The sequence below is a fragment of the Parus major genome, chromosome 2 (assembly GCF_001522545.3).
Source record: "Parus major isolate Abel chromosome 2, Parus_major1.1, whole genome shotgun sequence".
Taxonomy (NCBI): domain Eukaryota; kingdom Metazoa; phylum Chordata; class Aves; order Passeriformes; family Paridae; genus Parus; species Parus major.
The window spans coordinates 85,218,774-85,237,130 of NC_031769.1; the positions used below are offsets into that span (position 1 = coordinate 85,218,774).

Consider the following 18,357-nt stretch of genomic DNA (forward strand, 5'->3'; position numbering starts at 1 on the left):
AATTTTCTCAGTTTACCTCCTTGTAGATACTGGAAAGCTGCCATTAAGTTGCACCAAAGCCTTCACTTCTCTAGGTTAAAAGAAGCCTAATTTTCACTGTCTCCCCATCTGGTTTCTGTATTCCAACCATCTGACCATCTTGGTGGCCTTCGGCTGAACTTATACAAGCTTATAAATATTTTTCAAACACTAGGGGAGACCAAAACTGAATGCACTATTCCAGATGTGGTTGAATGAGTGTGGAGTAAAGGTGAATAAGTGCTGTCCTCAGCCCTCTGGCCGTGCTTACAGCAGTACAGCTCAGTATGCTGGCAGCAACCACCTCCACTACCATGAGCTGAGTACACAGTAACAAAAACAGAGTGACTGCTTCCTACAGTTAAATGGCTTCTGGAACATCAGGTTCTCCAGTGGATCACAAAGGTTAATCAGCCCATCTCCTATGATTTAAAGTCAAATTTAATTTTGCACTTTTTGTAATTTCAAGCTGGTTCCTCACACGCTATGTCAATACATTGCACTGTTTTCCTTTTCCTTTAAAGATAACATTATTTATTGTCAAGAATATGCTTTTTTTTACTTTTATGCTGTGACTAAGAGCTATATGCACTCTAGGGCACATATTAATTATCTATTAATATATTGTTCAGATGTTTAAAATTACTTATTCTAATGTTTTGTGCCTTTCTGCACACCTGAGTTAATACATAACCTGGAGTGCTTCCCTGCTTGGTTACAGCTCTCTAGTACAGAAAACTGGGACTTGATTGCATCCATATATTAATCACAGTGGATGTTTACATAGTATGACTTCACTTAATAGTGTAATGATGAAGAAGCCGGATGTACATAACTTTCTGGCTGAATGCCTGACTTAGGGAAAAAGGAAGGCTTTCCACAAACATTTTTACACTTCCACAGATTAAAGAAATCACAGAAATGCTGGACATATTTTTTTAGATTGTTCAATCTATCTTTCCCCTCAATATATGGGAATGCTTTGCTGGATCAGTTATACATATCTCAGAGAGTGGTTTTTGTTAATCTCTTAAGTAGCAAATAGTTTCTGTCTTTAATGAATTACATTAAAAGGTGAAGTGCTTAGTGGAAGGAACTCATGTAAAAGCACAATTAATCACCCTGAGGTTTTTGGCTCCAATAAGCAGCTCCTTTAAGTTACTTCAGAGGGCTTCCTCCTTCCATTTAAGCTTTATTTTGTTCTTCTCTTTCAGGACTTCTCAGAGTTAGTTTTTGGGTGATTCTGTTTTTGTTTTTTTGGTTTTTTGTTTGTTTGTTTTTTTTTTAAATAAATGGATGTGTTTATTTATAATTTCTGTCAGGGATAAGTCCGCTTGTTATTCAGGTGAAAAAATGGGGCTTATTGTTTCTGAATAAATTACCTAGATTAATTACCATCTCAGTCAAGAATCACTTTACAGCTATACTTCAGGGTCCTGTTTCTTCATATCTCCATTTTTCATGTTCTTATTGAGGTAAGGAAGTAGGATCATTTATGCAGAATTGGGCTGTGAGATGCACAAACGTATCATGAAAGATGGAAAAATATTTTTGATGATGAAACTTCAGAAATGGTTACAATTGATGAACTAGACACTTGGAAGATTAAAAAAGAACTGCTCTGCTGGTGTTGAGTTTTTGAGGTCCAGGTAGTGATTGCTGGGCTGACTAAAACAAATTCTTAGACAGGAAACACGACTAGAGAAATCTCATTTTCCTTTAATATTACTGCATCTCCTGGGTGAGACTATTTGAGAAAGAGATACAAAACAAAGTTTTTCCAGAGAAAGATATTATCTGTTCTGGTGCAAGAGCTGGTTTTAGGTCAAATCCCACATATCTGGTGAGCAGTGTTTAGGAAACCAGTATATACACAGATTGTTTTACTTACTGCTCTATGTAGTAGTGTAAAATAAGGGTTCCTAGAAAACTCCAGTGAAGCATAGAATATTACTAAGGATAAGAAACAAAAAACCTGCAACCTGCACATAAAGTAAGAGTGCTGTACAGCCGCTTGGTGATTGTAATTACATCTTTGAGCTACCTAGAGCGTCCCAGCACCATGTTCTACAAAAACATCAAACGATTAATTTATTTACAGCTATTTTCTTACATTTGCATGTGGCTTCTTTCTCCCAGAGCAGAAGAACACAGCAGACTGCCCAGAGAGAAGGGAAGCAGCACTGAACTTTGTTCTTAGGAATTCAGGGGGAAGATGCTACTATGGTTTGAACACAGGAATGGGCAGAAGAAAACTCACCATCTGTTGACAGCTCCGCCCCTGTGGGTGTGGGTGAAATTTTAAAGGCAGGTGAATAATGTATGACTTGTTTCTGAATGAAAGCTGAGGTTCTCCAAGCTGTGCAATAAATGAACCCTCCACTGTGCATGCTTCCTGTCTGAGAGTCACTTTGCTTTTGAGGAAGTCTCGTGGCAAATTTCTATTCACTGACTGGATAAAGCTTAGCTTTTAAATTACATTACTGATGTAAACACTTATTATTACAAATTTAAAATGTGTCATAAAAATTTATGGGAAAAGTGAAATTTCTATTGTGCAGTGTAGTTTATTATACAGTATATAATACAGAAGATAAACCTCTCAGTATTCAAATATATTTATTTACAAAAAAATACCGATCTCAGAGGATTTATTATGTTTTTGTTTTTTCTAAAATGTTCTGATAATCTGGGATGGAAGATGCAGAGGAAGAAGTAATAAACATTTTTACAAACATTACTAAAATTCTCTGCCGATTTCCTTCTTTTCTTCCTTTTTTTATTGGATTTGCCATGTAAATTTTACTGTTTGTTGCTGAATACTTTCTAGTCTTGGGTGTGAGAGAAATAGTTCTTTTTCCACAGTTGCTCAGAAGTTGCTCCTGTTAACATCAGAATATATAAGACTCCAAGAAATGCTATTTGGGTGTTGGTTATGAGATTACCATTCATATTTCATTTTTCTAATGGGTGAGTCCATGTTTGCTAACTCTGTCTTAATTTTACTTCACTGTCAGTTCTATTTAATGCCAGAGTGTCCTCTGCTGTACATAGCAAAAATAGCAGTATGTTACAGATTCTTTAATTTATGGTCATCAAAAGGCAGCGTTATAAATGGAATTAGAATTTTGACAACTAGGTCCCTTGAGTTAATAACAGTTTAATTAAAAATTAAGACAATTTAGTGAACTGAATAGTAATTTGGTCTAAAAGAATACAATTTAGTAAAAAAAATTACAATTTATAGATATAATTTGCCCGTAATTAAGTAGGATTAAAGCATAAGCAAAACTGACCAGGGTTCAGGGAGGGCTTATCATCCCACCTCACGTCCAAAACTGACTGGGTACAGAGGGGGTTTCTTACCCTGCCTCATGTACAAAACAGAGCACTTCAAGTCAAACTTATATACTGTATGCTTATACGTATTCATTAATGTTTCCCATTAGTTTCCCCCTATTTCCAGGTTTTCTGACTTTACATCATTTTTCTTCACTGTGTGTGCCTCACTTGTTGTTAGAGAGTCTTCAGTCTTCTTTTGGTGGTCTTTTGGCAAAGGCTTCTCCTCTTCCTCATTGTCCTTTGGATAACTTTACAGGTCTGCGCGTGCGTACTAAGCGTTGTGTTATGTAAGTCTACTAATTAGTCTTATATTTACTGATTTTTAGGCCCAATGCCTAAAGTCATTCTAATTTTGTCCATCTCAAGGCCATTTTCGTCTTGGGACATCACTTATTTTCTAAACTACATCCTGTACCTCAATTTTAACATGTAACATCTGTAAAAGGGTACATCTGCCTTATAACACTGATTCTTTTGATTGCTTCTAATAATAACTCTCCAAATAGTTACAATTCAGTTAGCACAAATCAATTCCATTTATTACAGCAGTGAATAAAAAACTCTGTAGGGATCTGTGCAACTTATTTAAATTTCTCTGGCAAAAGCCTTTTTGCAAAATCTTGTCTAGTTTTCCCCAAATCACTCATGCTATGGATGATTTTGTAAATCGAATTCACATTAAAACCTCCTAACACTCCCACCTCACCCTCTTCAAAATTTTATTTTTAAAGGGAAGATTTCACTGAGAACAAATACTAGGAAAATTGCCCAAAAACAATCCAGTGGGACACCTTCTCTGAATATCAGATATGAAATAGGAATAAACCTTTATGAAGCTTTTGAAAATAAAAGCTAGGAGGAGCGGCCAATACCCCAGAGGGCTGTGCAGCCCTTCAGAGGGACCTCAGCAGGGTGGAGAGATGGGCAGAGGAACTGTCTGAAACCCAACAAAGACAAATGCAGGGTCCTGCAGCTGGGGAGGAATAACCCCAGGCACCAGTACAACTGGGGGCTGAGCTGCTGGAAAACAGCTCTGTGGAGAAGGACCTGGGGGTCCTGGCAGACAACAAGCTGTCCATGAGCCAGAGACACCACTGTAGCCAAGAGACCAGAGGTGTCCTGGGGTGCATTAGGAAGAGCACTGCCTTCAGGTCAAGGGATGTGATCCCGCCCCTCCACTCAGCCCTGGTGAAGCCACATCTGGGGTGCTGTGTCCAGTTCTGGGTTACTCATTATAAGAAAGACACGGAGCCCCTGGAACAGGTCCAGCAGAGGACAACAAAGGTGTTAGGGTTAGGTGTCCTTCCTTTTGCTCTGGCTCACTTAGGTAATTTTTACACATCAGTATCGGGGAAAATCTGGCTGCTGGTACTTAGTGGGTGCTTGAGAAACACAAAGAGTTCGGCTGGGCCCAGGGTGGAAGGGGGCAGGAAAAAGGGAGGGGCGGGGGCAGCTGGGGGCTGCTTGTTTTTTTCAGCTTCAGAGAAAACTCTAGCTGGGAGTTGTTGCAGCGGAGAGAAAGGAATTCGCCATCACCCAGACAGAGCTGCTTCTTCTTCTTTCCTTCTTCATTGGTGGCCTCTCACCCCCTGTCCTGCCGGGACGTGTGGCAGTGCCAGGCACCGCCATGGAGCTGCTGATACACCTCAGCCACCGGCCCAGGATCTCAGCTCATCCCTGCTGTTCCAGCTGAGTGTTCCTCAGAGCCCTGCAGGAGCACCGGGACTGACTGCCCGAGGGGTTTGTGAAACAAAGCCTCTCCTCCATCCCTTCCTGTCTCGGCCGAGAAAGCTGTCACGGGGTCCCTGGTTCTGTTTTCTTGCTACTGCTGTAGTTATTGTTGTTTGTTTGCCTGGTTATACATACTAGTAAAGAACTGTTATTCCTATCCCCAGATCTCTGCCTGAGAGCCCCTTGATTTCAAAATTATAATAATTCAGAGGGAGGGGGTCTACATTTTCATTCTGAGGGAGGCTCCTGCCCTCCCTAGCAGACACCTGTCTTCCAAATGGAGACAAAAGGTGACTAAAGGACTGGAACATCTCCCTTGTGAGGAAAGGCTGAGAGAACTTGGCCTGTTCAGCCTCAAGAAGAGATGACTGAGAGGGGACCTCATGAATGTCTGTCAGTATCCGAAGGGAGGGTGCCAAGAGGGTAGATTCAGGCTGTGCTCAGTGGTGCCGAGCAACAGGATAAGAGCAAACTGGCAGAAACTGATGCCCAGGAAGTTCCACCTGCATATGAGGAAGAACTCTTTCCTGTGCAGGTGACCAGGCACTGGAACAGGGTGCCCTGAGAGGCTGTGGGGTCTCTTTGTCTCACTGGGGACACTCAAGAACTGTCCAAACACAACCCTATGTATGCCATATTTCTGGGACGACCCTGTTTGAGCAGGGAGGTTGGATAAGATGACCCACTGTGGTCCCTTCAGCCTGACCCATTCTGTGATTCTTTAAAATACTCAACAAATATTTTTGTTCATAAGTAGCATTCTGCTCTTTGATGAGGTCAAACTGGGTGTATAAAAGGTTATAGGAATGCTCCATTTTAAGGATCGATAATTAGCCATTGTCAGGATGTCCTAAGAATAACGAATATGCATATTTTTTCTAATAAATATACATGGAATTTTATAGAAAATTTTAAAATACTGACAACTGCAGTCATAATTATGAGCTACAGAAACAGGATTCAGGATAGACCTGTAGGAGTTAAGGGAGATAGCTCTCTGAAATTGTAACCCAGTTGGTAACATTTAAAGTAAGAAATAATGTCAAGTGTTTTTCTGAAGGACAGCAGGGAATGCTAGAAATGCTCACATCAAGATTAGGAATGCCACTTATGTTAAGTAGCACAGAGTACCTTCCCTGTTTGGAGAACCCTCGAAAAATGACTGAAGATGATAAAATAGTAAATCTAGGAAAGAATATTAAGATAAGCAGACAAAAAATTTTAATCACTATTTCCAAATTAGCAGAAGCAGCAAGAATGCAATAAAGCTTTAAGGGAACAGGTTTGAAACAACAAAAAGGAAGCATTTTGCACATAATCTTGTCAGTGAACTGTGGAATTCTGTCACATGATATTGTTAATGTCAAAAATTAAAAATAAAAGAGACACCTTTTAGAAAGGAGGCCAGACACTTTTGTGGAGTATGTGTCTACTTAAAAATATGAAATACGATACACCCAGTGTCACAGTAAGTGCCTGGGGACAAATAAGCCCAAGTACCAGCACTGGAGAGCAGCTCTGCTGGGAAGGACCTGGGAGTCTTGGTGGGTTGACCATAAGCTGGCACCAGAGGGCAAATGGTGTCCTGGGGTGAAGGGCATTAGGAAGAGCATTGCCAGCAGGTGGAGGGAGGTGATCCTGCCCCTCTGCTTGGCCCTAGTGAGGTGACATCTGGAGTGCTGTGTCCAGTTCTGGGCTCCTCAGCCACAAGGAAGATGAAGAGCTGGGGAGGGTCCCGTGGAAGCCACAAAGATGATTTGGGGTCTGGAGCATCTCTTCAGTGAGGTGAGACTGAGGGAGCTGGAGAATGTTTAGTCTGGACACGAGAAGACTGAGAGGGGATCTCATGAATACATACAGATATCTCAAAAGCAGGTACCAAGAGGATGGTGTCAAACTCGTTTCAGTAGCACCTAGTGACAGGACAAGGACCAATGACCGTAAACTAAAACACAAGTTTCACCCCAACCTCAGGAGGAACTGCTTTACATTGAGGGAGGCAGAGCACTGGAACAGGCTGTCCAAGGGGATTATGGAGTCTCCCTTCCCGGAGACATTCCAAACCTACCTGGACACATTCGTCTAACTTGTTGCCTCGGCAGGGGGGTTGGACTGGATGATCTCCAGAGATCTCTTCCACCCACAACGATTCTTTAATTCTTGACCTGCTGGGTGAAAGAACCCCTTAGGCCTGGGCTGCCCTGTGAGGGGCTCTTATTTGAACGTGAGTTTTTCTGTTATTTCGCAGCACACGCTGCTGACGGACTGATCCCGCTCCCAAGAGATCCCGCCCCAGTGCCCGCCCCGCGGCTCGCGCTCGGCCGGAAGTGAGGGCAGGGGGAAGGGGGCGGGGCCGCGCGGCTCCCCACGGGCCTCGGCCGCCGCCATTTTGTTGGCGCCGGGCGCTGCCGCCGGAGCGGGAAGGGCTGGGAGTTGCCCGTCGGCTCCTCCCTCATTGGGGCCGGGAGGCGGGGACTGAGTGCGGCCCGGCCGGGACGGGACGGAGCGTCGGGACCCAACGCGGCGCAGCGATGTCGGCTTTCTCGGAAGCGGCGCTGGAGCGGAAGCTGTCGGAGCTGAGCAACTCGCAGCAGAGCGTGCAGACCCTGAGCCTGTGGCTCATCCACCACCGCAAGCACTCGGCGCTCATCGTCAGCGTATGGGAGCGGGAGCTGCGCAAAGGTGAGCCCGGTGCCGGGCAGGGCCCGCCGGAGGCGCCCCGGGGCGGCGGGTCCTGGGAGGAGGCGGAGGCGGCCCCCGCTGCGGAGTGCGGCTGCCCAGGGGAGGGAGGTTGGCGGCGGGGATGCTGGGCCTGCGGAGCCGGGGAAGCAGGCGGGGAGAGAGGGAGGATAGGCCTGAGCGCCTGGGGAGAGCGGAACTGTTGGGGCCAGCGTTAAACGTCGGGTCTCCGTTTCTCGATGGGCTGGCAGGTTCTTCTCCCTCTTTTTTCTTGCACTCCGCTCGCTCCTTTCTTTTCCTTTCCTTTCTCCCCATAATGAGATGTCTCTGAGGAGGCTGCCCCTTGTGTTTTATCTCATTTCTTAAAGGAGACAGGAAAGTGGGAAACCGGAAGGAATCCGGCGAGCCAGGGGTTTAGGGCTTTTTGTTGTTAACATTAATTGTAGCTATTTCAAGACAGAGCCTTTTTAGGTTTTATTTTTTATATGTAGTATAAAAAATAATGTATTTTTCTGTAGTGATGGTTAGCTGTAATACTGCCTGAATTCCTTGTCCACTCAGGTTTTCTTGCCAGAAACTGTTCTTGAAGGGCAGATGAGGATGGGAATACGCTGAGGGAAAATCAGTGTAATGTGTGCAATGTGGTTTTTATTTCCTGGTCTTGCCAGATGGTTAATACCAATGTTACCATAATAAAAATATGAGTTTCTTTAGCTGCGTTCAGTGTGCAGACTTAAATGCTAATGTGACTCTCCTTTTAACAGGAAAGAACTTGCAGCTATTAGCAGTGGTTCAGGGAGTGAAAGGGAGAAATGACATATGAAGGTTTATTTGACCTGACTGGATAATAACCTGATCTTAAGTTGGTTCACTTAAGAAAAAGAAAACTCCCCTGCTAGAACTCTGCTTTGGTCTATGAAATGATGCTGTTTTCCAGTAGCATCCTTTGAAGCCTCACTAATATGAGGACCTTTAATGGGAAAAATAGAAGGCTTAGTCTTTCAGACTGAGGGGAAGACCAGTACTAAGCCATTACAGGACTTATGAAAGTGTAGGGAACTCAGTGAGTTTTGTGTAATACGGCTGCTGTGGTTTTGTTTAAAATATTATTTTTCTGGGATTTGTTATCTTTGGGACTTTGAGGCATGAGTTGAATTTTTATTTTTTTTTTGTATTGATTGAAGAAAGACTGACTTGGTGGCATATTCCATCTGAGGAAGTAAACAGATTTTCCCTTTGTGTTAGTTGCAGGCTTGCTTTTTTTTGTTCCAGGAGCAAAGTAATCGATCTTCTACCTCTATCTGAAACATTTCACATTTCTGGGCCTTCTAATCAAACAACAGGAGTGTTAGGGGTTTTGAATGATATCAGGAAGGAATCTTAAACTAATTGAAATAGACACAGAGTTTTGGTTGCTCATCTTAATTAACATGCCCAATACTAGTTCATAATAATCCATGGTATTAACGTTTAGTCCTTAACTTTAATTTTCCTGTTGTGCTGGTTGGCTAACTGGACAAATGAAATCTTTGAAACCTGTGCTGTGTGTCTGAAAGTGGCACTGAGAGGCAAGGTTAATAACCTTACTTTGAGCTTTTGGTGAGAATATCTGCCATAATTGGGTTTGTTTTGTTTGTTGAAGTTATTGTCCTGCTTTTGCCACTTCAGAGTAAGATTTTGCTGTGACCTCTCTTCGGATGCCAACTTTGAAAGGTCTGTGGAAAGCATATGAAACTCTACCTGTGCTAGGAGTAGCTTAGTTGCTTTCAAGGTCCTGACCCTTCTGGGCTTTTAGGCCTACATGAAGTGTTTCATATTGGAAAATAGGAAGCTTCATTGGAAACTGCCACAGTTAGTATTCAGAGGATAATTTTTGATTTTCCATCTCTTATAATGTCCAAGCTTCATAAATGTTAGCTTGCATTTACCTGATGCAAATTTCTGGCTAATTGTTGCACCGATTTGTAAGATGGTGCCTAATCCCCAAAAGTGGAAGTAGTGATGTAGGCAGACAGCATGGGAAAGACGAGAGGAAAACTGCTGTCCTGTGGTAAAGCAACACCACAAAGTAGATATGGGCAATGAGGCCATAACTAGAGTAAATTTAAGACTCCTGGCTTGCCTGTCATCCAAGCCACATGATTTCTCTTCTACCTGAGAGGAAAATTACCTCTATTTGGGGAATATGGATATCAAAATTATTGACATTGTCAGCTGCTATTTCTGGCTAGTAGAGGCCTGGAACTGAAAACTGAACCTTCCCTTTCTAGATTTTATTTCCTTTGGTTTTATCCCCTTTTTTATTGTCATCCCCATCTCCAGATCTTACTGCCTGTCAGGAGCGTTGTGTAACTAGTTGGGTTGAACACATTACAATGGTACTGTGTGTTTTTCTGGATGCTTTCAGTTTTGGTAAAAGATCTGACTTTGGACATCTGAGTCAGATGAGCTTGCATGATCCTTTCTGAACATCTCTAGCTATTCATAAACACAAGTCTCCTAAGATCAGAGCTCTTTCTTTCCTTAATGCTTAGTTCTGACTCTTCTACTTGTAAAATAATCTTTTTCTTTATACCACAGTGGAGTAGAGATGAAAAGACAGCTTTTCAAATCTGCATATAATTTACATAGTGTAAAATATTAGTGTATTTTTGTTTACTTGGATTAATTGGCAGTGGTCAGGTCCCATATTCTGGCATCCCTATGAATCATCAGTTCAGTACACCTTCATGTACATGTTTTCTTGAAGAGTGTGTACTGAGGAAAATGATCCTGCTTCAGCTAGATTTCAGAGGTATTAAATGTAACTCTCAAAGTTAAGTGGTTAATTACTCGGTAGTCATAAGCTTATTCAGTAGTTAAGTATTAATTAATTAACTTATGATTATCTCAGTAATTTTAAAAAGGCAACTGGTGGTCCCATTAAAACCTGTGCAGTTTTGTGTGTCCATGAAGGGTTTTTTTTCCTTACCGGGTTTCTTTTTAAAATTAGTGACATAACAGATACAAATTCATTGTGTAAGCTGCAGTCACTAAGTGGCTGCTGGGAAACCCCTTAGGAAGGAACACATTTGAATAGGTTCTTCTGAGATGGAGTCTGTTGAGAATTATTTTTTGTTATTTGCAAGTCAGGTATGTTCTCTTACGTGCATGTCTTGCTCCCTGGTTTCAGGATGCTCTGCAGCTGTAGATGTTTGCTACTTGATTGTTCATTTTTTGAAATGAAAAATTTCAGTTCTCTAATTCAAAGCGTCTGCCTTCAAGGGTGAACAGTAACTGCCTGTTCAGAAGGCTCAATGTGCAATTTGCTGTACTTGGTTAAAATGTGTTCTTTTTCAAAGGAAAATACCTGAAATTTCTAAAAGTTTGTAATACGGGACTTGTTATTTTGAGTTCCAGTTAGTTGTCCATAATAATCTCTTCCTGTCATCTCATGTTCTGTTAACTTTTCCAGGTGTAGCTCTGTCACTTGTTAAGTATTTATTTCTTAGTGATATTTTGGTAGGCACAGAATATTCTGAGTTGGAAGGGACCCACAAAGATCATCATGTCCAAGTCTTGGCTCTGCACAGGCCACTGTGTTGTATCTTTAAACTTAATTTCAGATTCAAGTATTTGCTTCCTCAAAGACCAACATGGCATCTCAATGATAAGTCAATAACAGAAGCTGATGGTGCTTCCCCGTCCTTCTTAGTGACGTGACTGCTTGTTTAGGCTGTCATCTGTCACCCCACCCATGTCATGATCATTGTATTCCCTGCACATCTTACATAGGTCAATAGAGCCATTGTGTATTGCCTTTATGACAGCTACAGTTGTGTAGCTATGTCTGGGCTGCTATAGGGAGATATATTTGTAATGCTTGACTCTGCCAGTTCACCTGCTGTTCCAGTTTATTATGCTTTTTTTGTTTTGATTTTTTTTTTTGGTGTTGAAATCATTCACTGGTATAAGAAGCTACTTTTTTTGTGTCTTTGTGGTTTGTCTACAGCTTCTGCTAGTGTGACATACACTGGTGCTTGGGTCCTCATCCAGTATAGCTTTTGGCACTGATGCAATATGTTTTTCTGAAGCTACTGGCTGTTGTGGCAGCTGCTGAAATTTGGAAGATAGAGGATTTTAGTAAGGAAATTGAGAAGACCTAGCAACACTGTAAGCAGATTTGAAGATTGTACTACATCTGAATTGCTCTAATACTTTGCTGCTTTGGAGCACAATTACAGCCCAAAGTGGTTGCAGTATATTGCCTTGCAGATGGGAAAAATGCAATTATGTACCATGTAGTGTAGTCTTTTTGCCAGGAGAAGGAATCTTTCTTTTCTGGTGCTTGTAAGAGTATTTTACTTAGTAGTGGTATAGTGTCATTGGAAAATGTGAAAGAATAAATAATTTTGTTTTATTTAAGAGAAGCAAAATTATGGCTTTTGGATTTCACTGGTTATGCCCACATGAATCTTCTCGTACACACCAAAAGGTTTGGAGAGCAGCAAACAGGCACAACTTTGGGTGAATGGGTGTCCTTGAGTCTAGTTAGGGAAACTTACTTGGTGTGTTACATGATTACAAAATGATCTGGAGTTAGGAGCAGCAGAGCAGCAGTATAAGAGCCTTTCATTTAAAACAGTTACATTTGGGTTGTGTAATCCAAACGTGTTCGGCACCTGTACCTCCCTGTCTTCCGCCACTCTGGTTCCGAATCCTTAAGTGTAGGGTCTTTTTCCGATCCTGAAACTGTTGGTGCTATCGATTCATATCCATCTTGACGTTTTACCAGCCAGGTGAGGCAATGAAAGGAATTGGTTTGTTTCATATATCCAGGTAATTCAGGATGCACTAAGTGCAGCGGAAAGCTTTTGCAGAGTAATTATGTTGGAATGGTTTCCTTGGTCTGTGACCAGCTTTCTGGCATTCCTGTGGTAATTTGATACTGATGGCCTTATTCCCAGCAGTAGCTGTGCTGTGTTCCCTTTGTTACTAGTCTGCAAACTCAGTTTGGACCCTCAAACTCTAGATATATTCAGTGGGCAATCCCATTTCCTTCTTCCAAAAGAAAACACAGCAATTACCAAACCTTGGTAAAATTCACCAGGTGACCGTGCAAGGTTGAACTTTTAATTTAGCCTTTTCTTAGCAGAAGGTTAATGAATGTTAAGTGCTTGTTTACAGCATGTCTTTTATGGATTATGTTATCTTTGAATTGTCTTTTCTGGTGGTGGCCTCTCAAGTGGCTTTTTAGAGTCATATTACCAAAGATTCTCTGCTTAATAAACTTGCATAAAAACCCAGGTTAGCTCTCTGCAGTGTGAAGGATCAGTGATCTTGCACTCAAGTTTCAGTGCTGCTTGACTTAACAATGTTTGGTCTTGTAATAAAAAGCTTGAAAGCTTGTCAGGTATTTACAGAGATGTCATGAGTTCCTCTTGCAAAGGTGTGAAGCATGCTATGAGAAAGTGTCCCAGAGATTTTGGGAGAAGTGCTGGCACTCATAAACTCTCCTGCATGTGTGTAGACTAAAGTAATTCAAAAGCAATTTAGCCTAGTCTTTATTTGAATCCATACTAGAGAATTTAAGTATGCTAATGAAATGTTTAGGGCTGATAACTGTTGTGGGATTTTAACATATTGATGCTTATTGTCTCAAACCCTGTTGTTAGGTGATATTTTCTTTCAAGGTCAGTTGACAGAGTAGAGCTGACCTGTAGAAGGTCACAACCTGCTGTAACATTTTCAGGTGGCTCAGTCACTCTATACACTTGTAGTGGGATGTAAGTAAAATCTCTTATGCTTGTGTGTTTTTCTGTAGTTTCTTCCAGTATATCTAAGACAGCAAATATCTCTTGGCTCTAGGTGTAAAACAGCATGAAACTAATGGGCATGTTTCTAGCAATCTTCATGGGAACTCAATTTCAAATGCAGGAGGTAAATCTGGAGAAGACAAATACAGGGGATTATGCTGACTTTGACTGCCAGGGCTAACCTCGGTGAAAATGACTGGTTTATTGCCTTTCAGGGTAAAATACTGGTTTCTTGCACTAAAGTGGTGGCTTGTCAGTGTTAAGGGTTCTCCAGGTCTTATGGGTTAAAGCATGTAATATCAAGGCATCGATACTGAACTGTTAGAGAACCAGGCATACCCAGGCAAGACTTAACAAGAATGCATTCCCGAGAAGGATGGGTTGCCAAAAACTAAATCTTGATAATGTTGTCTCCACTGCAGATATCTCAGTATGCTAATTGTTGGTGAAATATCATTATTATCTGAAGAATATTCATTGGCATTTAAACATGTCAGATACATTTTTGCAACAGACATAGTTTCATTTACAAGGTGCCAATCCCATGTAGTCTCACTGTAGATGCTTTAGGAGTAATATGCCTAATACGGCTCTTACACCAATCAGCACTGTTAACATCTTAAAGTATTTCAGAATCCAGTGCTTCAGGGAGCTGCTTTGGTGGCTAAATGGTGACTCTAGCTGCAGCAGAGGAGTTACATGAACACTGCACAGAGCTTCTGAAAAGATTACTCGATCCAACACATATGATTTTTTGGCAGTTTTGTGTTTGCTGACGGTACTGTTGGTGTACCAGAGATGCTGTGGGTTGGCTACTTCTAACACTGTACATTCTGGCAGTGTGTGCATTTCAGATCCTTCTTCAGTCTAGGTTTTTACAGGTTCTTTCCCTTCATTTTCTTTTGACAGTAAGAATGCTTTTACTATTAGCCTTGCCATGTGTTGAGGATCTTCAAAAATTGTCTGTTTGACCCATTTTGATGTTCTGTTTTGATGTTATCAATGCCCAGGGCTGCAAAGTTAGCGTTACTGCTACTGAAGAGAGATGCTTTAAAGATAGCTCTTTCTCCAGAACAGATTTATTTGGTCCCGAATTTAATTTGTGTTGCAGACATCACTAGTTAATTTATAGGTGTGCTAGCAATAGAATGTTTTCAGCTCAGGTGTCAGCCTCAGTTGCCAGAGTTACATTGCACTTCAGTCTCATGTGTAAGGCAGAGTGCCAGTAGACCAGTAAGTAAGTCTTGAAGATTTGTGAAGGGAAAGGGAGCACTTCTTAAGACTAGGCATAATTTTTATCTTTGGACTTTCATGTGGCACATTCTTACAGCAAGAGGAATTAAATTTTACTTCACAATTTTCCTTGTGAATAATAAGGGTAGAACATTAGTTTAATTTTCAACCAAAGGCACAGATAGCTTAATAGTGGGTTTAGGATTTTTGTTTATTCTTCACAGCTTTGTTTATGTTGAATTGTAGTAGGAAGCTGCAAAGGTAATACTTGGGGAAATAAATCTGAAAGTGACTTTCTGAGGTAAAGGATGCTTTTGCCAAATATGATACATCAATCTTTTACTATAGTGAATAGATAAAGTCTAGTCTTTGTGAGAGTAAGCATTACCTGAGTTCACGTCACTGTGTATCCATCTAACGTCTTTGCCAGCTCAGTTGATTTGGTTTATTAGAAAGAAGGAAGTTGAGGTCGGGGTCTCTCAAAAATGGGTTACATCACTGAGGATTAAAACATGAGGGTTTTTTTCTGGTGAAATGGATGGACAAGAGACTATCCTGCATGCAGTTCCAGAGGATATAGGATGGGGAACAGCCTGCTTCATTATTTTTTGAGTCCTAATTCTCGGCTTATTTAAGAACTGAGAGAGGGGGCAGGGCCATCTTTGGTAAACACTAGTTACTTTTAGATTATGCCTATGAGACAACATGTGTTTTCTGACATTCTATCTTTGAATAATTCAAAACTTGCTAGGTGTCAGAACTCTGATTTACATGAAGCATAGGTAGGAGATGTGTTATTTTATCATTAGTCAGGTTTTAATATAGAAATCGAGCAGCACAAGTTTATAAAACCTACATTAAAGTTTTGCCAGATTTTAACTGAAATACATTCATTTCCTGGGTGCTTGCATGTAGTGACTTCACTTTTTGGAGCAGACTCTTAATAGAGTCCACCTTGTGTCCAGCATTTCCAAGCTAATTTTTTTTGTTTCCTACTCTTTAGTTTGCCTTAATTGTAAGAGAAGTGCATTTCTATATTTAGCAGAAGGTTTTTTTCCCCAGTCAATCCAGAACTCCCAACTTGTTAGATATGTCTGTTCAAGAGACTGGAAAGAATTCAGTACTTCAAGGAGAAATCCTTCAGAGGAATCTTTCTGTAGTGCAAAATTTATTCTCAAAAGCATTTGCCTAGAGTGAAAGCATATTAACATTGAATTTTCTCTTTATATGTGAGGGTGGTAATTCTGCATTTTTTAGAGGATGGAGTAGAAAGTAATAAAATCACATCATGCTTATGAAAATTATAAGAAATCCCAGATTGTCATTACCACAGTGCTGCTTTCCTTGAGAGAGTGGAAAAAATTTGTCTTTCAAGAAAAAACATTTTTTAAAATGAGAGTGTAGGTATTGAAGTTATGTGATGATAATGGTATTCTGGTGTTAACCAAGGGTAGAAATGCTACAATAAGAGTTTCAGCTCCAAGAAACTTGTAGACTTACGAAGATTAGATGAAGTGTAAATGAAAATACCCAGGTAGGAGCCCTTAGAAAGCAAGGAATAGATTCTGAGAAGCAACTCATAAATTGGAAGCTTGTTGTCTATTGCACATTAAGAGAGGTGGGATAAGATGTTTAAGATGCTTGGAGAAGAGATACACACAGGAGCATGAAACTGGTTTTTGAAAGTGTTTTTCTGCTATTACAGCTGCTGGCACATGACTGTTCAGTTTGTTTGAATGTGAGAATGAGGAGTGGTTAGGTAAGACTGAGTGAAATTCAGACTGGAAAGAAGGAGGAGGTTCTTCACATGAATGATTGTGAATCTGCGAAGTGCCTCATCAGAAGACTTCACGAGTGTAAGAAATTTAAGCAGGCTTAAAAGAAAGTGGAAGTACTTGGAAGAAATCTGCAAAGGCCACCAATCAGGAATCATAAAAGGCTCAGGAAAACACCTGAAAATAGTTAGGGGATGAAGAACATTTTGGAATATCTGGGGATTTTTTCAGTTTGTTTTTGAGACAGCTCTAAATCGAAGTTGTGTCATACTATGCAAGAAGAATAACTTGAACAAAGAGAGCAGAAGGGAGAGAAAACCCAATGGGTGACAAAATTCTTCTTACATGAAAATATTGAAAATGTGAAATGGTGTAAGCAGTAATGAAAATGGGAAAAACACACTTGATTTCAGGGTGTGTGTGGGGGGTTTGTTTATATTCAGTATGAACCTGGATTTATAGGTATTAGTTGAAAGATTTCTAATTATTATTTATTTTTCTTTTTATTAGCAAAACCAAATAGGAAGCTGACATTCCTGTACTTGGCCAATGATGTCATACAGAACAGCAAAAGGAAAGGACCAGAATTTACAAAGGACTTTGCCCCAGTAATAGTGGAGGCTTTTAAGCATGTTTCAAGGTACAGTGAATTTGTATGTGCAGTGTCCTTCATACTGCATTTGAGGTGCATTTAGAGAAGTCATCAGTTGATATCTTCTGGCCCACCTAGTCTTCATGTACTATTTCTGTACTTGAAATCTTGTTAGTTTAACTTACTCAATGTTCTTTTGATTTTGGATAGTCTTACTACTGTTGGATGAAATTTGATAGTAAATTTGTCAGCATTCAGTCCCTTTTTGCCTTGGGAGGCTGTTAGCTGTTCGTGAAACTAAGACTTGCTTGCTGTTTGTGTTTACATGCTACAACGGTTAGGCATTTTTCATTACTGGGTGTTGCATGATTTGTTTTTCCCCAGCAGCCTCAAATCTCATTGCATGAGGAAGCTAGTCTTGATACAGGATTATTTTCACAATGATGCATAGCTGTTGAAGCAACATAAATCGATTCATAGTGTTTGCAGATTTATGGGTTGAAAAAAAAAACCAGAGTTGGGTATTGGCCTTTTTTTTTTTTTTCCTGCTTGCTAGGACACATTGAACTGGTCTTTACTTTCTTTAAAATGTGAATTTGTTATTTTCTGAGATTATTTGACTTCTAATGCTTGAATATTGCTAAGAGCTGTGAAGGTCTTTCTGTGAAAAATAATTAAACAACAGTGCTGATATTTCCTTTTTTTCCTTGTAACAGTGAGTCTGATGAGAGTTGTAAGAAACACCTTGGCCGAGTGCTGTCTATCTGGGAAGAAAGGTCTGTTTATGAAAATGATGTATTAGAACAACTTAGGCAAGCTTTGTGTAAGTATTTTGTGAGTATATGAAGGTTCAGTCTCCTGTTTGAAATAATACTCCCCTGACTGCTGTTTGTTTTTATTTAGATGGAGACAGAAAGGTGAGGAAGCGCACATATGAACAGATCAAAGTTGATGAAAATAACTGTTCACCTCGAAGTTCTCCCACTGATCCTCCTCAGGTAAAAGCATCTTCATAAAATTCTCTGTTTACATATGGTTTCATATAGAATTTTTCAGTTACTCTTTGTTTTTGAATGGTCTCTGTTTTTCCGTGAAGAACTGTTTCTGGGCAAGGGTGGCTACCCCTGAAACTTTTCATAGTTTTTCGGCAGAGTATGCTGTAACTTTATGTATTTGACACTAAACCTAAATG

The 18,357-nt window shown here is 40.6% G+C and overlaps 1 protein-coding gene and 1 long non-coding RNA gene across 5 annotated transcripts in view; one reads left to right on the forward strand and one right to left on the reverse strand.

The window, feature by feature from the left end:
• Positions 1 to 6,289: 6,289 nt before the first annotated feature.
• Positions 6,290 to 7,372, reverse strand: LOC117243924. Its single transcript, XR_004496016.1, has 2 exons — positions 7,160 to 7,372; positions 6,290 to 7,004 (listed from the first exon to the last, which is right to left on the reverse strand). It is a non-coding gene; the product is annotated as an uncharacterized LOC117243924 (long non-coding RNA).
• A 74-nt stretch (positions 7,373 to 7,446) lies between these two features.
• The window catches only part of RPRD1A (regulation of nuclear pre-mRNA domain containing 1A), a 43,788-nt gene continuing 32,877 nt past the window's right edge, over positions 7,447 to 18,357 (forward strand). For all 4 annotated transcript variants that reach the window (XM_015618886.2, XM_015618889.2, XM_015618888.3 and 1 more), the window contains exons 1-4: positions 7,447 to 7,773; positions 17,084 to 17,213; positions 17,882 to 17,988; positions 18,069 to 18,163. In XM_015618886.2, the coding sequence (XP_015474372.1) occupies positions 7,623 to 7,773; positions 17,084 to 17,213; positions 17,882 to 17,988; positions 18,069 to 18,163 (483 nt within the window). In that variant the 5' untranslated portion in view covers positions 7,447 to 7,622. The remainder of the gene's footprint in view (positions 7,774 to 17,083; positions 17,214 to 17,881; positions 17,989 to 18,068; positions 18,164 to 18,357) is intronic.